General features: G+C 44.2%; 1 protein-coding gene across 1 annotated transcript in view; it reads left to right on the forward strand.

Annotated features, from left to right (window-relative positions):
• The window catches only part of GLI3 (GLI family zinc finger 3), a 284,602-nt gene that overhangs the window by 853 nt on the left and 262,529 nt on the right, over positions 1-21,220 (forward strand). The window contains exon 2 of the mRNA XM_029233935.1: positions 13,828-13,992. Coding sequence (XP_029089768.1) covers positions 13,869-13,992 — 124 coding nt within the window. The 5' untranslated portion in view covers positions 13,828-13,868. The remainder of the gene's footprint in view (positions 1-13,827; positions 13,993-21,220) is intronic.

Below are 21,220 nucleotides of genomic sequence, written 5' to 3' on the forward strand. Positions count from 1 at the left end.
CGCCGGCACCCCCCGCGCCCTGCCCGGCCGCTCGCCGTAGCCCGAGCCGCCCGCGGCCGCGCGGAGCCCGGAGCTGCCCGCCCGCGCCCGGGACGCGGGTCTATGGGAAGTTCGGGGACTTGACAGCCGCCGCCGCCGCAGGTACGTCCCGCCTGAAGTTCTTTGTTTCGCGGGGCTCCGCACCCGGGAGCCCGCTCCGGCGGCCGCGCCCGCGCCTCCGGGTCGACGTGGGGGGGGGTCCCCGACCGGGGGCGCGGGAGGAACTGAATATGGCTGTCTAGAGGCGCCCAGATTTCGGGAGCAGCGGGTAAGGCGTCGGAGCGAGTGTTCACTTCGCCCCCTCCTGCTCGCCTTCCCAGCGTCTGACTCGGCGCGGCCATCCGGAGACGGACTGGAGAATTTCATCTCCCGAAGTTGGGGCAGGGCGGGGTGGGGGAAGAAGTTTGCAGCAGCCGCGGCGACGGGGCCCCAAGCCCCCACTCCCCACCCCGAGGGCTTAAAGGAACTCCGCTAGCCCCCGGGGCCCCGGCGCCTGCCTTCGCTCTGTTGCATCCCCCCCGGGGGGCCGGGTGCGGAAGGCGGCGGGCGGCGAGGTGGGTGCGCGCGGGGAGCGCCGCGGCGGGGGCTTCCTCCAGCCTGCGCTTCCCATCCGAGGGAGGCGCGCCTCCGTCCTGAGAGAGGAAAAGTGAAAGCTGTACCATCTGTGGATGATTTGGGATTCTTTCATTTCTTTTCTTTTCCAGGGACAGCATTAAAAAAAAAAAAAGAATAAAAGAAAGAAAAGCACTAGAAGCTGCAGGGAGTGAGCGGTGGAAGTCGGGCGGGGGGTAACCGTGGCCCCTGCAATAATCATTTAAGAGGCCGCATTTTCACCGAGCAGAGTTGGGTATGAATCACTCTGCAGGGGACAGTTACTTTTTGCAGTTGCAGAGGGCACAGGGCCGGGAGGAGGTGGAGAGGGAATAAATATTTACCCAAACTTGGAGAGTTTGTGAAGCGACTTCTAAGCAGATTGCCAGATGCCGAAGCTCCACCGCACACCCAGGCCTTTTATCCTCCCCTGAACTTTGTGCTCACGTCCCTGATTACACCTCATTTGGGAGATGCCATCCCGAGAGCAGCTGGACCCACGCTTCCCTTGCTGACCCCGTGTAGACAGAGTAGGAAGGAGGCATCCTCCCCGAAACTCCTCCCGCCCGCCTCCAGGGTCTCATCTCCTGAGTGTGCAGCCCCGAACAGACTCTGGCCTTGGGTACAGCGCTCGTGGCCCTCTGCCAGTTTATATGTACATATATTTATGTAAAACATTTTCTCCCAGCTCTCTGCCAGCTGTTCCACATTTTCCAGCTGCCATTTCAGTTTGAAATGATGGACTGTCCGCATCTCCAAGTAAAAGAGCCCTTTAGTCGGAGGTATGGAGGGTCGGCCGCTGTGCAGAGACCTGCACAGTGCCATTTGCCGGACTGGTTCTAGAAAACACCTTCTGCTCTCCTTTATCTTTTTTCCTTCTTCTCCCCTGCAGTTTGTCTCTGCAGAGCCGTTTGCTGGAAATTCGCGGTAATTAGGCTTTTCCCTCCCAATGTGATTTTGGACAGAATTGGCATGTTTTTGAGATCCCTGAAATAAGTGTGTGGTGGAAATCAGTTAACTTTTAAAAAGCGTTCCAGCTTGAGTGCCTTGGGCATGGCTGGTGTGGCCCTCTGCCATGGTCCTTTCTGTCTGTTTAAGGCAGGAACTATTCGTGGTCCCCATGTTACACTTTTTGTGTTGTTTGAAGTCTTAGCATATTATAGACGGAAATCTTCAAGAATTGGCCTAAAGTATTAATTTTGAGTATTTATGTAATTGCTCTGTAATTTGAATAGGTGCCTTATTGATTGATTCCTGTAATTATTTCATTTAGGTTTTAAATTAAAAATTAATAATGGTCTGACAGTTTCTTAATTACGTGTGTCAAGATTATTTTGAAGGAGGAAAATGCTATGTTTCAAAGTAGTGAAATAACCTCAAAATTGCTTCATCTTTCTGAAGCAGAACAGTATTTCAGTTGAGGGGCTTTATTAAAGCAGTGGTGATTGGCTTTACAATGTAAACTGTGTGAAGTATCTAAAGAATTTGTTTGTGTTAGGAAATATGGGTCTTAACCTGGTACACAAACACTTTGGCCAGTTGGACTATAGTCAGACCTGAAACAAACATGAACTAACATTTAAATTAGTTGTAATAGCATACTTATAGGGAGAAGAGGTTTATTTTATACTAAAAGCTATTTAATTAGAAACTGCCTGCCTAAGGGGAGATCCTTTGAGGGTATATGATTCTTGAAGTCAGCCTAGGGAAGCTTTGGTTTCAGTAGGTCCAGTGTGAGAGGTGTCCAGTGAAATTTCACACACACAGAAGCACTTTAAACGGTATAGATTGTATTCTTATGAAAGGCTAGTAGATTCAACTCAGATACCTACGACTTCCTGGTACCTTTAACATGTTTGTGTTCCTTGATCGAACCCTGACATAAACACATTTTTCCAGTATGTCGAAATTGCAAAGGACTACAGACAGAAATGAGAAAATTCAGTACTGATGAAGAATGACTCTGGTGAATTATTTCATTACTTATTTAATGAAAGAGTCATTAATTTATCAGTTTGATGCCCAAGCCTAAAAGTTGAACTTTCCTTTGTTTCTTGGCCAGTTTTCTTAATTACCTGCATGCTGTAAGGGTTTCAGACTTCCTCTGTGCTTTGCCATTTAGGGGTCCTTACAATCTATGTGAGGTATCCTGCTTACTGAGATTCCCCTTGCCCCCCTTTTTTAAGGATAGGGTTTGGGAGTTTACGAAAGGAAACAATTTAATGATCATTGTGCCCTGCACTCACTTATGTGGAGACAGTAATGTACTAAGAAAAACCAGTCTTGAAGGAAAAGTGAATCAGTGAGTCATGAAATCCTCAAGAAAACCTTAGTAATGGAATGTTAATGCTTTTAGACTATAGTAGATTATCTTAAAAGTCAGCCTTTTCTTCTTTATGCAATTGTTGTAAATCCCCAGCTAAAGAATTCTTTGAAGGAGGTTTTAGTTTTGCTGGCATCCATATTCTATAGTCAGTCTGATTTGTTTTGGAAGATTCAAGAAATTTTCTGCCAACTTATATCATGAGAGTCAATTAAAATGCTGACATGACTGTAGAAGAAATTGTGCGTGTGTGTGTGTGTGTGTGTGTGTGTGTGTCTATTTCATTTGTTAAGCACAAGATTCCACTCTAATAATGACTTCAGGTTGTCTTTTCATTAAAGGCTACTAGAAGATGCTGCCCTTCACTTCCTGTTGTCATTTTTCCAGATGAAAATTGATTTGTTCTAGTTTCAAAGCAAATAAAGGGAGACAGAATAAACAACAACAGGGCAGGGGGAGCACCACAAACTTTTCTCAAGCACTTTCAGTGTATTTTTCATCTCTACTTGTATTTGATGGGCCTGTGAAATAGAGCTGTAGACTGGCGAAGACTTTAAATGAAATTTCACACTTTGATGATTTTTTTTTTAACTTTGATATATTGACAGCAAAAGGAGCTGCAAAGCTTTTTTAGAACTTGAGCAGTAACGCCAAGCAGCAGTCAAACGTCTCTGTGCATTTGTGTTTAACTGCAGAAGAAAAACATGTCCGTGGGCAGTAGAGGTTCTTATCAACCCCCTAATCCCAGATCCCAGCAAACCTTGAGGGCATGCCTCAGATCTTGCTGAAATCACTGTAGACTCACACAGTTTGCAGATTAAATATGCTATGTGTTCCTGGCTCCAATAACAGGTTTATGAGCTCACTAAGCTTCCTGTTTTAAGATCCTTTTCTTAAGTTTTTAGAAGCTGTTAAAGGCAATGCTCTAACAGTAAGTGGTACTTGCTAATTTAGAGACACTCTAGATATTTCATGCTCTCTTTCGAAATTGCCAAAATTATGATTTTTCCATCTAAGGGCTGGTTTTACAGGGTTATAAGGGAGGGGAGCCGTTGGGAAGAAATTGGATGTTAACTGTGTTGGCAAGTGTATTCGATTGCAAACCTTACGTGGTGTCTCAATTGTTTCAAGGCACTTTTCCTTTGCCTCGCCCCTTAAACTTAAGACTTTTTCCGCTTGTAATTCTAAATGCACTATATTTTAGTGTCACACTTCTTAGCTACTCATGACCACTTTCGGGTTTTTTTTTTTCTTTAATGTGAATGTGTTTTTTGTTCTGTGTGTGTATATTTCAACCCAGCAAAACGTCCCAGAAAATCTATGGCTCTCTAAAGAAACTGAATGAACAGGCCATTACCTAGTTAATAAGGTGGCATTGGAACATTCCAGTCCCCTCCTGAAAGGCAATATTGTGTTGAGCTCCACATATGCATCTGCAGTGTCTGGAGTTGTGTCCTCACACTAGGGTGCTTTTGCATTTTGCATACGGAGTCATAATTAAAAAAGGAAAATACTCACATCATCGTCCAAGACATGTCACATAATTCCCAAGAGAACTCGAGCCAATTTTGTGCTTAAAGGTTATTCAATGAATGAAATTGTGAAAGCCCATTTGTCAAAGTACTGCATGGTTTCTGTTAGTTTTCAAGCCCCAAATTCATTGTATGCCCGGCCAGCATCAGTCATCAGGGCATTAGCGCTGCCTCCAGGCCATGTGGCCCAGCACCTTTTCACACCATTATAGCCTTGAAAGTGCACTCTGTCGACTTGTAGAATTACTGCTCTGATTTCTGCTTGGCTGGGTTTGAGGTAAGTCCCCTCCCTACCTTCTAGCTGACTGTAATCCTTGCTTTCTTTTAAAGCTCCTTTCCAGAGATTGAGGGGAAAACTTTCTTAAGGGCCCTATTGGCATCACACTGTGGTTTCGTTGTGGCATGCAGTGTACATGTAAATTGTACCTGCAGTAAATTGGATTGATTGCTAGCCTCAAACCGCTAGTGGGCTTTTCTTTTCTTTTCTTTACTTTTTTTTGGGGGGGGGGTGTTGGCATGCGTGTTTTTGTGTGTGTGTGTGTGTGTATGTGACACAGGAGTATGTTTGAAACATCAGCATTTGTTGGTATATTTGGGTAATTTTTATGCTGCAAAATGAAATTAAATAATGGGAGATAAGTGGCCTTTTATTTAAATCTCTGGCTCTTGGAGTACCTTCAGAAGGCAGTGTGACATCTTATTTGTTTATTTTCATGTGGAAATCTGCAGCTTTAGCTACTTGGACTTTGGGGGGAGATTGGATAAAACACCTAACAACATTCCAGAGTGCTGTACATTACAAACTATGGATTTTTACGAAAAGAGACTGAAAACTCACAGTTCAGATGAAAGCTAATTCTCAAATTGTCGTAATGAAGGAATGAAGCAGTTAAAGCATATTCTCGATTTCAGCTTGTGGTATTTTAGAAAAGAATAAGTCTCAAGGGAGTTACCTGTGTGTTGAGGAACCTCAGGCAGTAGCTCGAGAATGAAGCCTTAATGAACTAAGATGTATGGAAATCTGAATGGAGCGTGGACCAGGCCATGCCACTTCAGGACAACATCTGCTGCTTGAACTGTGAGGTTCAAATGACATTCCACACCAGGGCATTTCACTGGGAGGGTGCATCGTTTGGTATAGTTTACATTGGCGGTTTTGTACATGATTGGCGGGCAGGGGCCAAAAAGTAAGACAGCTGTAGAATTCTGCAAAGTTTAAAGGCTGAGTGGACCAGGGGGTAATTGTTACTGAATAAGCCCTGATTAAAAATCCTTAAGTTATGAAAAATGTGCTTTTCAAATTGCAGTTAAGATTCAAGAATCCCCAGTTTAAAAATCAGGAGGATGAAGTATGATGAACAGTACCAGACAAAAAAAATAAGGACCTTTGGGAGATCTCCAGCTGATTTTAACACCCGGCAGATATTGGTCTCATATTTGTGATGGTTTAAAAGTATATTCCTATGCATAGAACATGTATTCTACTCTCTTAAGCTTGACTGTAAAGGCACACCTGATTCTAGGAGCCAAAAGTTATAGAAGTTCTCTAAGAAGGATTTTTAAATTTAGGGATTTTTTTCTTCTGAAAATGTATGAAAACTTTTAATACCTGTACACCCTAGGGAAGTGAGACAAGGGTCACCTTTGGTCAGTCACGCTGTTTTCGTGATACACGTAGGTTTAAGGGAAATGCAGTTTTCATGAGCTTAGCGGATCTATAGACCAATAACTGACTTAAAGATCTCCTTTTCTGTCTGAGGATTGTCTGTCTCCAGCAAGCCCACAGAAAGTCGGGGTGCCAGCTCATTCCTTCATGGCACCTGCTATGCAGGGCACTTCCTGCAAAGCCTAACCAAAGTACACAGAACTGGTGTTTCATAGTTTTTGCAAAACTCAGAAACAGTAACAAGTGTTAAATAGGGCCCTTTACCCTTCAACTGTTTCTCATAAAGTCCTCCTGGCGGCAGAGAAAGTCAGCGTAGCTGATGATCTTTCCTTTTAAATACACAGGGCAGAAAAGTAAAACTGGCACACAAAGTGTAATTTGTGATTTTAACGCTAGTAGCAGTGATGACTTCACGTCAAATATGCTTTTCAGTAGTTGAAGTTAATTAAATATGTGGGTTTCTTAAAAGTTGAGATGTAGTTAATCTACTAAAACCAAACTCAGTCCGTAGCCAGGCTATTAGTTCCCCTTAGAGTGATCCCATTCCCTTTCAAGGGACGTCTGTCATGAACACTGTTTATCTGAGATTAGGAGCTTCAGAAACTGGGAAAGAAAGATCCGAAAGCAATAGGCAGCAGATCTGGGAAACCCTCTAGGCTACGAAAGACCATTTTTGGCAACTTGAACAGATAGGAGCTTTCTTACTTGCAGTTACGGCTTTAGGCTTCCGGCTTTCCTAATTATGGGGGTGGGGGGGAATCACATGTAAAGGTAAACTAATTGCACATTTAAAAATACTATAGTTAAAAATTCATGAAGATTTCATTAAGAACTTACGGAGTTGAGCTTGCCGGAAAGAAAGGCAGTGCAGACAGGGGAGGGAGAGGAAGCCTTAGGAATCTTGGGAACTGTTGGTGTGTCACAGAAGTTATGCATATCTAATTGATTTTAAGTTCAGAAAGGTATTTTGAGCACCAGGAAACATCAACCACATTACCAACCTATAAGAGGTTTTCTGTAAAGCATGATTACATGAAATCCACTGAAATGTTTCAAATTCCCTAAATTTGGCTCATGGAAACTCATGCTGTTTCTCACTTCCAGAATTGCTCAAAAGTTAAAATCAGCATTAGTTTGTGCTTCTTGATTTTCAAAAAAAACTAAAAAAAATCCAAAACTTTTCCTAGAGCAGTCATGTTTTTTAGGAACTGAATTTTAATGCTGCAGGAAGGTATAACTCTTTAATAGGAATTTTACCTAAACGGTTGCTCTCAGACTGGTGTCTTGAAGGAGCAGGTAATCTGCTAGTAAGTAATACAGTATGAGAGACATGTCACTTTTCAGTGTTACGGTGGCAGCTCCTTAGAAATCCTTACACAGGCTAGTTCTTCTGGATTTTTGAAATATTAGCACATTAGGAAGATCATTCAGCTTGTTAATATACGGGCAGGTGTAAGGAAAGGTACTTTCTCTGGAGGAAAGTCTTATTCCTCTTGAGCAAGGAGTTCCCTGGGTTGCAGAGAATCATTACTCACTCAAGGCCTAATCGCCATGCTGTTCGAAGTGCTGCCCTTCCTCCTGGAATGCCTCTTTTTTCTGATCCCTCCTTGGCAATAGCTGTTTTAATCCATCAGAAACTGATCAGGTTGCCACGAGTCAGGCTTTTAACTTAGTTGTTTTAAATCTTTAAATGCATTAAGAAAAAAAAAAAAAGGAAAACCCAAATTCAGGCCACTGAAAAATAAACCAGCTGGATTAGGGAAATAAATGAAGTAGTCTGCTGTTCACAAAGGATGCATTATATCAGTTTATAACTACCGTTTCATTTCACCTTCGATTAGAAAGTCGTTTTATACAGTTCAAACATCATTTCAAACGTTGGTTTTAGCACTGGCGCTTCCTTTTGAACATTGTAAGGGTTTAACCCATCATGGAATCCTGCTTGTATGCGCATTCCCAGGGTTCACTGCAGAGATCTGCAAGGGGAGAGGCTGATTTTTGCACATGTTCCCAGAACTGTGATTTCTCACGCTCTCCATTTACCGTCTAAAGCCTCGTGGTTAAGGTTGAACTTTGGAACCCCACTGAGGGCCCTCCTGCCCTAGAGCCCATGAGATGGGTCTGTGCCTACACCATTCACAACGCCTAATCTATGTGGGGCCGCTGATGAACGAACAACATTGGCAACAGGGTTAAGAGCCGGTGAAGCGAGTTACAAGTTTGGTGAAGTGACGCACACAGCCAGGGCTTTCCTGAAGACGTCAAGGGTTCCGCAGTGTTGTACTGTAGTGCCGAACAGAGGGTGTTGCCTTGCAAAGTGCCCGGAAGGTTGCCTCTCTCCGAATTCAGCCAGTGAAGCAGTTGTGTGACTGCATGCGGGGCGGCCACCGACCGCTGTCTGCTGGAGATGCTGCCCAGTTGTGCCGAGAGTTTTCCAGTGCCCGGGGAGCCGGTGACCGGGGTGATGCAGAGTGCAGAGGGCTGCTCTTGGGGCGGCGGAGGCTCTGCGGGGTTCCGATCGTCCGGCCCCTGCTCTGCGCTTTCCGGGAGGACGCTGCCGGAGGGCGGATCCGAGCGGGGCCGGCCGATTCCGAGGAACCAGCGCTGCGCGGCCGGGCGCTCCGGGCTCGGGGCGCTGACCGGGAGCTGCGGCCGGGTCTGCCCGCGCCGGGGAGGGAGCAGACGGCGAGGCGGGCGCCCCGGGGCCTCCGCTGCACCGACTGCGACCGCGTGCGGGGAGCGGGGCCAGCACGGCGACGCCGGGATCGGGAGGCGGCTGGGACGCGGAGACGCGGCCGAGATGTGAAGACGCGGACCCTGGAACCGTGCGGGGAACAGAAAGGAAGCTGGTGTGGAAGCGCAGGTTGCGAGCGCTCCCAGGCAGCACTGACCACAGTCCACTGCTTACTAAATGGAAAAAGAAGCACACAAATGACAACTTATCTTTGCAAAGATGAAAGTTCTTGGGTTTTTTTGGTTTTGTTTTGTTTTTGTATTTTTTAATTGCAGCTCCAAGTGGCCACTCTCAAGAGAGGGCCACCCGAGGCTTTGCAGGGGTGGGGTGGGGGAGTGCTGTTTCCAATGCAGGTCTTCCCCCCTCCCTGCCATTTCTCCAAATTGGTAATAAATGTTGCAGCTTTTCTTTGGCTGCCTTTCAAGTGGAGACATGCACTACAGCATCACCTGGTCAGTGGCTCCAGGATAGGACGTCTCGTTTGGTAGGAGGTTGACGCAAGTTCAGATTTATAATCTAGAAAGGAAAGACCCTCCTGTGGGCAGGTTGCTAGTAGGAGAGGGATTACTTTTAAAAGAGGGTCCGGAAAGAATTGTGCCCTGGGTTTAGGCCTCGGGAAAATTACAGAAGGATCAGGGACAGCTGAATGGGGAAAAGCCATGACTGTTTGCTTTCAAGAAGGCATTTTCATTCCTGCATTTACCTATGAAACGCCAGGCTTTAGCAGGTCAATTTAGCACAGCGGTTTTTCTTGGCTGCAGGGTTTTTTGTTTTGTTTTGTTTTTGTTTTTCCCATATACCCAAGCTGCTGGGACTCAAACATCAGCTACAAATAGTTTTTCTTTTTTCTCTTTTTTTTCATAAGCATACAAAGTCAAGGGGCATGCCAGCAAATCTTGCACGTAATGTTGCAGTGATGAAAAGGATTGAGGGAGAACAGTTTGGCCCTGTAAGAAAGGGAGCAGGGCCTAAAAGTCTCATTTCATTCACATCTAAAAACCAGTGGCATGTTTTCCTCAGAGAAAGATCTTTGAAGTGAAGCACAACCGAAAAGTTTTCCTTGAGAGTTACGTTCTAAATAAATTATAATTTATTATTTAGGAAACGCCAGGTTTTATAAGGAGTCCTATAGGCTACGGCCCTACTTATGTATGTTTTAGGATTCCATCAGGAATTTTTACTGGTCACTTCTGTACCTCATGCTTTCCTGTATCAACTCAGGACTGAGTTTCCCAACTCGGCTGAGTATTCTATGAAAATACTGCCACCCCAGCTAGAAGCAAGCACTCTTTTCTGCTCCCTAACTCTTGGTGCAGAGTTTTGATGAGGTGTGAGAGTCTAGAACGTTAAAACTTTCTCCTTTAGGGCTTCCCTGGTGGCGCAGTGGTTAAGAATCCGCCTGCCAATGCAGGGGACATGGGTTCGAGCTCTGGTCCGGGAAGATCCCACATGCCACGGAGCAGCTAAGTCCGTGCGCCACAACTACTGAGCCCGTGTGCCACAGCTACTGAAGCCCACATGCCTAGAGCCTGTGCTCCGCGACAAGAGAAGCCACCGCAGTGAGAAGCCCGCACACTGCAATGAAGACCCAACACAGCCAAAAGTAAATAAATAAATAAATTTATTAAACCCCCCCCAACTTTCTCCTTTGTAACTGACAGGGACAAAGTTGGGTTTTTATCAGTAAAATAAGCTGATATAATTTATAGGGATATACGGGAAGCAGATGTCTGCCTTGGCAAGTTGCCATTTTTATAGCCTTGTTCCAAGCATAAACCACACTTTTAAATAATTAGTTACTAACTAATGAGATCCAAAAATAAGTTGTCAAAATAGAAGAAGGGGGTAGACTTTTGAGTGACCAAGGGTCTATTTTTTTAAAAATCCATTTTGAACAGGGGGTGGGGGGAGGAATTAGTGTTCTCCAAGACCATTAATTAGTGCGATTTCAATCAGCGCCTGGGGCTTTACCTCTTCTCACTGAGCCTCTCTCTGGTGATGAGTATTTGGAGGGTTTTTATTGCTTTGTTAAAATGAAGTCTTTCGCTTGGGGGAAAAACCAACAACTCCACAAAAACCAAGTTTGTCAAGGAGCTTTGGTGACTTGTCGCTACTATTAATTAGTTCCCTCTCCTAAGGAAGAGACAAGAATCCCATCTCTTCATGGCTTTTTTTTTCTTTCCCCCCTCTGGTCCATTAGCTTGTTTCTGTGTCCAGTATTCATAAATCCCATCCAGATTCAACCGGTAAAACTGTACTTGTGTTTTGAGGGAAACAATTATAGTAAGTGCCTCCTTTTCTCCAAAATGGTTGAGAATGGAGTGTTTTGATTAATTAAATATTCCTATTAAAGTTTTTAGTTTTGATATAATTTGCCAGTTTACAAAGAAACACAGGCTATAAAAGAAAAGATATGTAGCTAAATCTATGACAATTAAGATTTAAGACACTGCTGAATTGTCTGGGTCATGGGATCATTGCTGGATCGCTTATTAATCAGTAAATATTCTTACAGGTGTGAGGTGCTGGGTAGATAGCCCGGCCTTTGGAGTTTAGGGTCCGGAGGGGAAGACGGACATTCAACAAAGATTCCCGACCGATGCAGAGTTCATTATTGGGATGGCAGTTGGGATAGGCTCTTTTGGGCTGTTGGAATTCAGTGCTTCATTCATTAGTTCATCCAATCTGCCAAGACTTCAGTGAGGACCACCTACAGTATTGGGTACAGAGCAGCAAACAAAAAATATGTAGAGCAGTTGTCTGCGAGCTTCACTGAAGCTGATAGTCACCAGTGCTGGTTCAGATAAAGGTTCCAGGGGTCACCTGAGAGACATCAGGGGTTGGACCTGCAGCTCTGAATGTTTTGCAAGCACCGAAACAAGGCTGATTCAGGTGGCTTTTGTACCACGCTGAGAAACAGTGCCATGGAGTGGGTTGAATTGTTCTCGTGGCATGCTTTAAAAATGATATTTAAGTCAATTTGGGGGGAGCATGTAAAAAATTTAGAGAATCATTCTGAGATTGGTAGAGCTAGAAGGGGTGGTTGAGAATTTCTCCTTCAGGGGTTCTTTAACTGGTTTGGAGGGCCTGTGATCCCTTGGAAATCAAATGGACAGTTTTTGGTGCACTTAAGGGGATTCTGGGGGGAGAGGGTCTGTAAGTTTTAACATATTCTTAAAGAGGACTGGACACCCCCCTTTCCCACCCCCAAGGTGAAGTCCCACTGTGTGACACTGTCGTGTGACAGATGAGGAAACTGAGGCACTGGACAACTCCAGGGGGTGCCAATCAGGCCCTCCCCTGTGGACTTGTGTACGGTGGCAGCCTTGAGAAAAGAAGGTCTATATTCCTTCACTGTTGTGATCTATGGGGGCTCTTTTTTTTTTTTTTTTTGCGGTACGTGGGCCTCTCACTGTTGTGGCCTCTCCCGTTGCGGAGCACAGGCTCCGGACGCGCAGGCTCAGCGGCCATGGCTCACGGGCCCAGCCGCTCCGCGGCATGTGGGATCTTCCCGGACCGGGGCACGAACCCGCGTCCTCTGCATCGGCAGGTGGACTCTCAGCCGCTGCGCCACCAGGGAAGCCCCTAGGGAGACTCTCTGAGGGATGTTTCTGAATTCAGAGTGGATCTTATAATTGATATGTACATTTAACCTAGGGCGTCTTTTTGTCTTTTTTATTCTAGAAAAGCTGTTCTAAATAACTTGTGTGTTTTACAGTGAATGCCACTGGATAATCAAGGAAAAGAAATGGAAGTTACTGGAAGAACTGGTGCTCCAGGGCCATGACGCCTCTGGGCCTTCAGCTTTTCCAGTTACTTATCCCAGATTGCAGTTCCCTTGCAAGTTTGAGTTAAGGATCACTAAAAATCTTCCGTCTGGTACTTTAACTCTTTTAGTCTGTGAAGCACTTGCTTGTTTTATTTCTCTAATCCTTGTTTTGATGGAACACGGTGGCCTCCGCTAAATGTAGAAAACAGGCAGATGACTCCATGGAAGAAATGCCCACAATCTAGAGAGCTTGAGGGAAACATGGTAGAGAGGAGAGTTGTCATCTTCTCTTGTATTCTTTGTAGGTGTAGATCATGACTGCCAAAAAAGAACATGAACCAAACAGAGTGAAAATTGATGAATGATGAGTTAGGGCGATTATCACATGAATGAAGCTGGTGAAAGACAGACTAACTGCCCTTGCCTTTAGCTGAGTTTTAATATTTCTTAAGTGGTTCCAGCCTTTGCTGTGGGTGATCTTTTGCCTTTTCCTGTGGGATCCAGAGTGTGTTGTTCTATCACCTTTGTTTGTTTTAAAAATGTAACTTAAATGAATGGAAATGTTCTGCTGTTTTAAGAAAGCTTAAAGTGTATGGTTTTCCTGAAAGAATTAGGTTTAAGAGGCATGTTGCGATTCACATATCTTGGTGAGGGAAGCAAAATCATTGACCAGAATTCTCTGATTCAGAATTTGGAGTTGGGCTTGGATGGGAGAAATTGTCGGTCACTCTTTAAAACATCTAATTAATAACTAAAAAACTTCCCTGGCTTGGAAAGTTGTCCTACTGCCCCTTCACAGAAAAGCGGCCACTTTCTTATAAATGTCGGAGACATCTGTAGATGTGGCTTGAAGGAGTAATGTGACGCTTGGATTTCTCGCCGTAGACACTATTTAGACCATTTAATAACAAATGCCCAGTAGGATTTTGGGAGAAGTCTCACATTATGGACAAGTCCCTTTCTCCTCCTTTTGCACGTGTAGACAGAATTCGCCTGGCTTGTTACTAGCACTTTGAGGCCTTTTTGCAAGAAAGCCAGCAGGTAAGGGGCTTCCAGATTTTGAATTAGCTGATGCTCCAGGCACCTCCTCAGGTGACAGGTGAAGTGGCCTTCGGAGTGGGATTTCCTTTTTCCCCTTCTTATTTGAAATTGATGGCGCTGCTGTTTTTGTAGGGGTTCCTGGTCGCCCGGAGCTGAAGTAATGAGAAGGCGTCATGGAGGCCCAGTCCCAGAGCTCCACGACCACTGAGAAGAAGAAAGTGGAGAATTCCATAGTGAAATACTCCACTCGACCAGACGTCAGCGAGAAAGCCGTGGCCTCCAGCACCACTTCCAATGGTGAGCGGCCACGGGGATTACCAACAGTCAAGCCTACAGTCCTTTTCTGTGCTCTGCATTCCTTGGGAGTTGAGCATTTGCACCTGGACCCGTGTTTGTGCTCTGAGAGCTGAAGAGCGCAGATGGAGGTGGAGGTTGGGGTGCGGGCTCGGGGTGGCCAGGCTTTAGCCATCTCTGTTTTGGCGCTGAAACTACACGTTTTCTTCCAAATTTGCTAATTCGAGATGCAAATGTGATAGGTTATTTATTATAGGAAGTTCCTGTTTTGGCATTTTGGAAATCATCTTGATGAGTCTGGCTGGGGTTCAGAATACTTTGCATTTCACATGGAAAGTCTCTACTCGTCGGGATAATCAGTTATCAGTTATTACAGAAGACACAAGAGTTGCCTTGTCCAAATTAGTGATAGGGTCCCCTGCAGACCCCAAACCCTAAGGAGTCCGCTAGAAAGGATTTTAAAAGTTGTTAACGGTTGAGCCTCACCTAGTTTCTGAGTTGCAGGTTTTGCTGTTGGCATATAAAAATTTAACGTCCTTAATTTGCGTTTAGAGATACAGAAAGCCAACTGTTTTACATGCTGTATGTTTTAATATTTTAAGCAAAGTGTTGAGAGGCATTTCAATTCAAGCATGGAGCACTGAAGATAAATTCCAGAGCCCCCTCTGGTAAAAACAGACTGAATAAGTTAAGAGTAACCTTCACTTCCTTTCCCTGCCTTTCGGCTCTGGAAGGCCAGCAGCGCCTTGGCTTTTTGTAGATTTCATAGCCACCCCTGGCCTCTGCGAATTGCTCTCCGCTTTGCCATGTGCCCTTAGGAAGAATGGGCTGGTCTCAGTCCTGGACACTGCCTACCTGGGTACAAGGTTTTGCATCTGCTGAGCCAACCTGCGCCCTCTCCCTCCCTGGGCATTTATATTTTATTTATTCCGAAAAGATTTGACTAGGCTGATTTCCAATTTTTTTTAATTTTATTTTTTATAATTTTTAAATTTATTTTTCGCTGTGTTGGGTCTTCGTTTCTGTGCGAGGGCTTTCTCTAGTTGCGGCGAGCGGGGGCCACTCTTCATCGCGGTGCGCGGGCCTCTCACTATCGCGACCTCTCTTGTTGCGGAGCAGCGGCTCCAGACGCGCAGGCTCAGTAGCTGCGGCGCACAGGCTTAGTTGCTCCGCGGCATGTGGGATCTTCCCAGACCAGGGCTCGAACCCGTGTCCCCTGCATTGGCAGGCGGATTCTAAACCACTGCGCCACCAGGGAAGCCCCTCCAATTTTTTACATACAATGGGAGAGTGAGAATCTGCTTTGGAAGGTAACAGCCCAGAAGTGTAGGCTGTGAGGGCAGACATCCAATAAAAAAGCTGCACCTTCCTGTCTGAACTGTGGCATTGCCTGGCCCTGCCCTCCGTGCCCATCCTGGTCCACAGTGTGTGCTGCTCACTTTTCTCCTTCCCCGATGTCACCAGTGCGCACTGCTGGCTTGACCGGGCCAGGGGAGGGGCTGGCATTAAACCTTTCGGCTAATGAGTCCCATTTTGAATTGATCCTTAAGGGAGATCTGTTTATGTCTGAGTTAAAATAATGAATTTACTTAACATACATACGAAACTATATTTCTTTCTTGATTCGTGGTCTTTCAACTCAGGACTAGAGCTTATATTAATAGAGCCAGATTTTTGCATTATTCCTGTGATGAGGTTGTAGAAGGCATATTTTCTCCTTAAAAAAGCATGCTGTGGCCCTTGTTTCTTTTCTCTGGAATTTGTAAAAATTAGACACGTCTATTTCAGAAATAGAATCAGTCTGTGCCATGTAGGCGATTTGGTAATTTTAATAGCAAATTTGTAGGAATAATCGCTTTCTGGATATCATGCTTCACGAAGCATCAACGTTGAGTGATTTTTATAGCGGTGTGTGTGAGTGTGAGTGCATGTGAATGAGTGAGCGTGTGTGTAAGTGTGTGCGTGAGAACAGGCTGCGCCACGTGGAGCCTCCATAAACCACTGTCCTTTCTGTGAATTTCAGCAGAGTAACAATAGCGATCTGTCCTTATGAAGGTGCTGCCACTTTGGCGATTCCGGCCACTGGACACCTGCTGGGCAGATTTTTGGTGCCGTTGCATTTGTCTGGAGCTACTCTGACCATGAGTTCTGCCCATTAACCTGCTTAGGGTGACCAGGAACAGAACTAACCTAATCAGCCCAGCAGCCAGGAAGCCACTGGGGAACAAGTATCCAGGGAAGAAACAGTCATGGTTTATAAAAGTTAGTCCTTGAGTCCGAAGTAACCACAGAACTGACTCCGAAAACGAATTCCATGGGCTTCCCACCCTGATCACCTTGGGTCCTTGAAGCACCTCCTAAATGGGTGTAAGACACGTCCTATCTTGGGGCAGAAACCTCATTAGTCAGGTTTGCAGGGCTCCTGCGTGAATGATAGCTGTCCTAGAATCCTGTGAGCTCTGACCATTTTTTCAGTGTTCTATTTCTTGTAAGAGATTGACTCCTTTTTGTTTTGGAATAACATAAAGAGCCAACCAAATAAAGAAAAATGGAAGTGGTGTTTTTGAAATATCAATGGCAATCCTGCTGGAAGAGTCCAGGAAAACCAGCAAACAAGTTTAAAGGTGGGAAAAATTGAGACAAAGGCAAATAAACTTTTTTCTTTGTGATTGCTTTACATAAGCAATGCTAATAATTGTAATGATTTTTTTTTTTTTTTTTACAAAGTCCCCGGCAGGATTCATCTAACTAGTTCAGAGCCTCTTTATGGCCCCAGGATCACGCTTAGGAGGGTGTGGAATGGCCCAAATTCTTTGTTCTGCCAGCTTCTACCTGGTGGCACGCTGCCCTTTGCTCTCAGCTCTGGTCACACAGCTAGTCTGGGGGCTTTGGTCTGTGGTTTGGTTTGGGTTTAAGAGCTGGTGTGGGGGGCAGGCTTTCAAAGGTTGGTATACTGTCATTGCTATGGTCATCCATCTGTCTGTCTATTCTGTCTGTCTACCGTTCTGTCTTTCCTCTGCAAACATTTCAGAAGTGCTTGGATACCTCCACTGAGGCTCTTCACAAAAAGGAAATGAAAATTACTTGGATCCTATAATAGGTAGTACCAATTGCTACTGTTCCCAGGGGGTTCTTAGGCTTTCCTTACAAAGTTCTGCAATTCAGAGACTTGTAAATGAACAATGAAAAATGAGTTCCTCACCAAGATATATTACGGAGGTAACCTGTGTATTTCTTCTCCCGTCCACAATTTCAAGATTAAAATAAAACAAACAAAAACGTTTCGCTATCGGCGCTGTGTTAGGTTGACTTAATTAACTTTTCCAGCCATTACGTGCTGCAATTTATTCCTGATTGTGAGCCTTCCAGCCAGACCATGCACATTCCCCTGCATGTCCTTACAGATCTGTTTTCTTACTTTTCTCAGCTGAGTATCTACTCCTAGAATAACAGTCATACAGAGTTCTGTTTAAACGCACACATACCCACGAACCAAAATGTATGGTTCAAAAACCTTAAACAACATTTTAAGGAAGGATCTGCCTTTAAACCTTGAAATTTAAAATAACACAAGTGAAAAACTGTTCTAGATCTTCTATGGGTAAAACACAGACAAACTGATTTTTGTAACATTTAAGAACCTATATCAACATATGAAGCATTCAGTATACTTAGGAACCACAATGTTTTCTTCATATGTTACAGTTTGATTTTAAGCTCTAGTGTTACTTATGAAACATAAATGACACAAGAGAAGACATTCAGTTTTCTGAATATTTGTTCAGTGCAATTGACACGTAAATGATCATTTCTGGCGTCCAAGATGGTGTCTTTCACATATAAAGGGTGCGTTCATATCTTAGGTGTCATGGTTTACTTAAAAATCTCAAATCTGTTAATATGCTAGTACCTTAAGTAAAATGCCTTAATGATCTGTTTTTTTCAGGTACGGATTCATTACTTTCCAAGCTGCATATTGTGTTTTTGTAAATAATAGACATGTTTTAATCTAGGTGTTCCCATGTATTAAACATTCTCATTGTCCTATAAAATTTCCTTTAACGACTTGCAAATACTGACTTTTCAGTGTGAAATGTTTTATTTCATTTTTGGCCTATGATTTTTTTTTAAAGGAGTAATCTGATATTTCTTATTAACCTACCACTCTGCTTTAAAAGAGAAAGCAGCTAATAATAAGCATATGTAGGTCCTGCTTTGGGGATCTTTTATCAGATCTGATAGTTATTGGGAACATACCTTAAAGTGATAGAAAGCAGAAAATATCTTAATGGTGATGCAATATGAAACCAAAGTTGATAGATTAATAATGGAGAGGAAGTTCCCTGTTCACTTTGATTCTTTCGAAAGGAGGGCTTGGTTCTCCTCTGCTTAAAAAAAAAATTCTTTGAGGTTTCTAAGGGGAAAGTGTTGTGGTTTGCAAATATGTAGGAGATACTTTTTTTTTTTTTTAATTTTAACTTTTGGTCACTTCCTGGCCTTGTGATTTTCTTTCAAACTGTCCAGTAACTCCTATGAGTGTTAATCAGGATATCTGTTGGTCTCCTGGCTGGGAGTAAGATAGCTCAGAATTTTGTTAAGAGTTGGGAATTCATCGGCTGTTCACCGCCAAGATCTCTTGTCTCTTTTTGTCCTTTTTTATGGTAAGAGTTTATGTACCTAATTCTGCTCAGAAGTGGGTGGACAGTTCACAGCAGAAAGCCTGTAGGTTGTGAGTTTTAGGTTTCCTGTCCCTTTAGATGTTCAATCCCTCTTTTCTTGGCCACATCCCATTTCCTAGCACATGACAGATGGACAGATAGATGGAAAGGACTTTCAGATAACGTGGTTTCACACTGTAGGGTGTTGGATAGGAGCACCCCTGGGGTTTGGGTTGAAAGTTTGGACTGAGTTCTGGCAACACCAAGGACTAGCTTGGTGCGTGTGGGCAAATTCACTTCTCAAAGTCTCAATTTCTTCATCTGTTTAGCAAGATACTAATTAGACCCACTTCACAGGATCTCCAGGCGGATTAAGTGAGGCAATGCCTGTACCTTTCTGGTAGGACTGCACATGGTAAGAGCTTAGCCATCGTTATTAAGACAAAGCATGGGGATGAATTAAATGTTACGAATCCAAAACAAAATGATTGTGTTTTCTTGAAAATATACATAGGTTTTGAAATTAAGGGGAAAACGTTTGGCAAAAGTAATTTTAAATTTGCTGGACTCTGTCCGAAAAATAGTTCAAGGTGTTTCACAGAGCCCCCAGATGACCGAGTTTACACATCTTAAGGAAGAACTATTAAAAAATTTTTTTTTTCTCTACCTTCCTTCCAAATGCCTTCTCAAGCCAGAAAATAGGGAAGGCAATTTTGAGAAAATTTATTTTGATTTCTTTAACCTTGAAAACTACCATTGATTATATGTCTTAACACTAGAAACAGCATATGGTACATCCCTTTTCTTGAGTCTTCTTTTGGGGTAAACTGTTTCAGGTTCGTGGTACCCATTTATAGGGTAGTTTGTGCTGCATTAAATTTTATGCTTTTTAAAAGAGCTTTCATGTTTTTAAGCCAACTAACTCATGGCAAATAATCTGATTCTCATAAGAGCCCTGACTCTTTTGAGCTCCAGACTCATGTGTTCCTTTACCTGGCAACCTCTGTCTTCTTATTTTGGCTGAGTGTATCAGCTTCCTGTGGTCATCCAGGCTTGAAACCCCACGGTCACCTTTGACCCCTTCCAACCTCCGGCTTCCCGTGTCCTACCAGTTTTGAGGTCCTGGTAGATTTTCCCCTGTAATTATTCACCCACGTGTCCCTTTGGGCCACCCTACTGCACAGTGCTATTTCAAACCTCACTATCTCATGCCTAGACAGTTAAAGTGACCTTCTCTCCAATCGCTCGGCCCTGATTCATGGAGTTGCTCTTCCCCAGTGAATCTTTTTACGGTTATGCCACACCCCTACTCTAGAACCTTCAGTGATTCCCAGCTACTTATAAAATAAAATTCAAAATCCTTCGCTTAGGGCTTCCCTGGTGGCGCAGTGGTTGGGAGTCCGCCTGCCGATGCAGGGGACGCGGGCTCGTGCCCCGGTCCGGGAGGATCCCACATGCCGCGGAGCGGCTGGGCCCGTGAGCCATGCCCGCTGAGCCTGTGCGTCCGGAGCCTGTGCTCCGCAACGGGAGAGGCCGCAACAGTGAGAGGCCTGCGTACCGCAAAAAAAAAAAAAAAAAAAAAAAAAAAAAAAAATCCTTCTTTTAATATTGAGTTATCTTCCGAAATCAGACCCCAGTCTGCCTCTCCAATCTCTCCAATCTGATTTTCTGCGACTCTGCTTTCCCATCTATAACCTGTGCTTTAGCCATTTGGAAGGGCTCCTTGCCTTCATGCTGCTCCTGCATAGAATGACCTTTATTCTTAACATCGGGGCACGTTGCGTGTTTACCTTCTTCTCAAATGCGACTCTGCCCTCCATCTTTCCATATAATCTTGTGTCCTTTGGGGAGCTACCTAGTAACACTTGGTTTTGGGAGGCTTATTTTATTTATTACTATTTTAATCAATAGACTGTATTTTAGAGAAGTTTTAGATTTACAGAAACATTGATCAGAAAGTACACAGAGTTCTTATATACCCCTTCCCCCCCTCCCAGTTTCCCCTATTATTAACATTTTGTAATGGTGTAATACGTTTGTTACAATTGAGGAAGTAATATAGATACACGATGATTAACCACAGTCCATGGTTTCCATGAGGGTTCATTCTTTGTGTTGTGTGTCCTATGGGTTTTGACAAATATATAATGTCCTGTAGCTGCCATTATAGACTAGTTGCACCCCTCAAATTTCCCTGTGCCCCATTTATTCATCCCTCCCAGCTTCCACATAACACTTGAAACTTTTCGACATAGCACCTGGTTTGTCTTTTCCCTGCCTCCACCTCATCCTCCTTTAGTAGTTTGGGCTTGGAGGGCCCCAGCCTACACAGTACACAGACCTGCCAGAACTTTCCTCGGCTCAGTGGGGCAGGGGGCATGTGCAGAACAGCAGTGGTGTGGATGCCAGGGTTCGACCCTGGCTCAGCCACTTTATCACTGTGTGACCTTGGGCTAATAACTTAACATCTCTGAGGCTGGCACAGTAAGTACTCAAACATGGTAGCTATTTTTAGGAATAGTAATAGCCTCTTCTGGATAAAATCTGGCAGGATTTAATATAGTGACACTTTT

This window comes from Monodon monoceros, unplaced genomic scaffold, assembly GCF_005190385.1.
Source record: "Monodon monoceros isolate NGI ecotype Baffin Bay Population unplaced genomic scaffold, NGI_Narwhal_1 Super_Scaffold_2, whole genome shotgun sequence".
Taxonomy (NCBI): Eukaryota; Metazoa; Chordata; class Mammalia; order Artiodactyla; family Monodontidae; genus Monodon; species Monodon monoceros.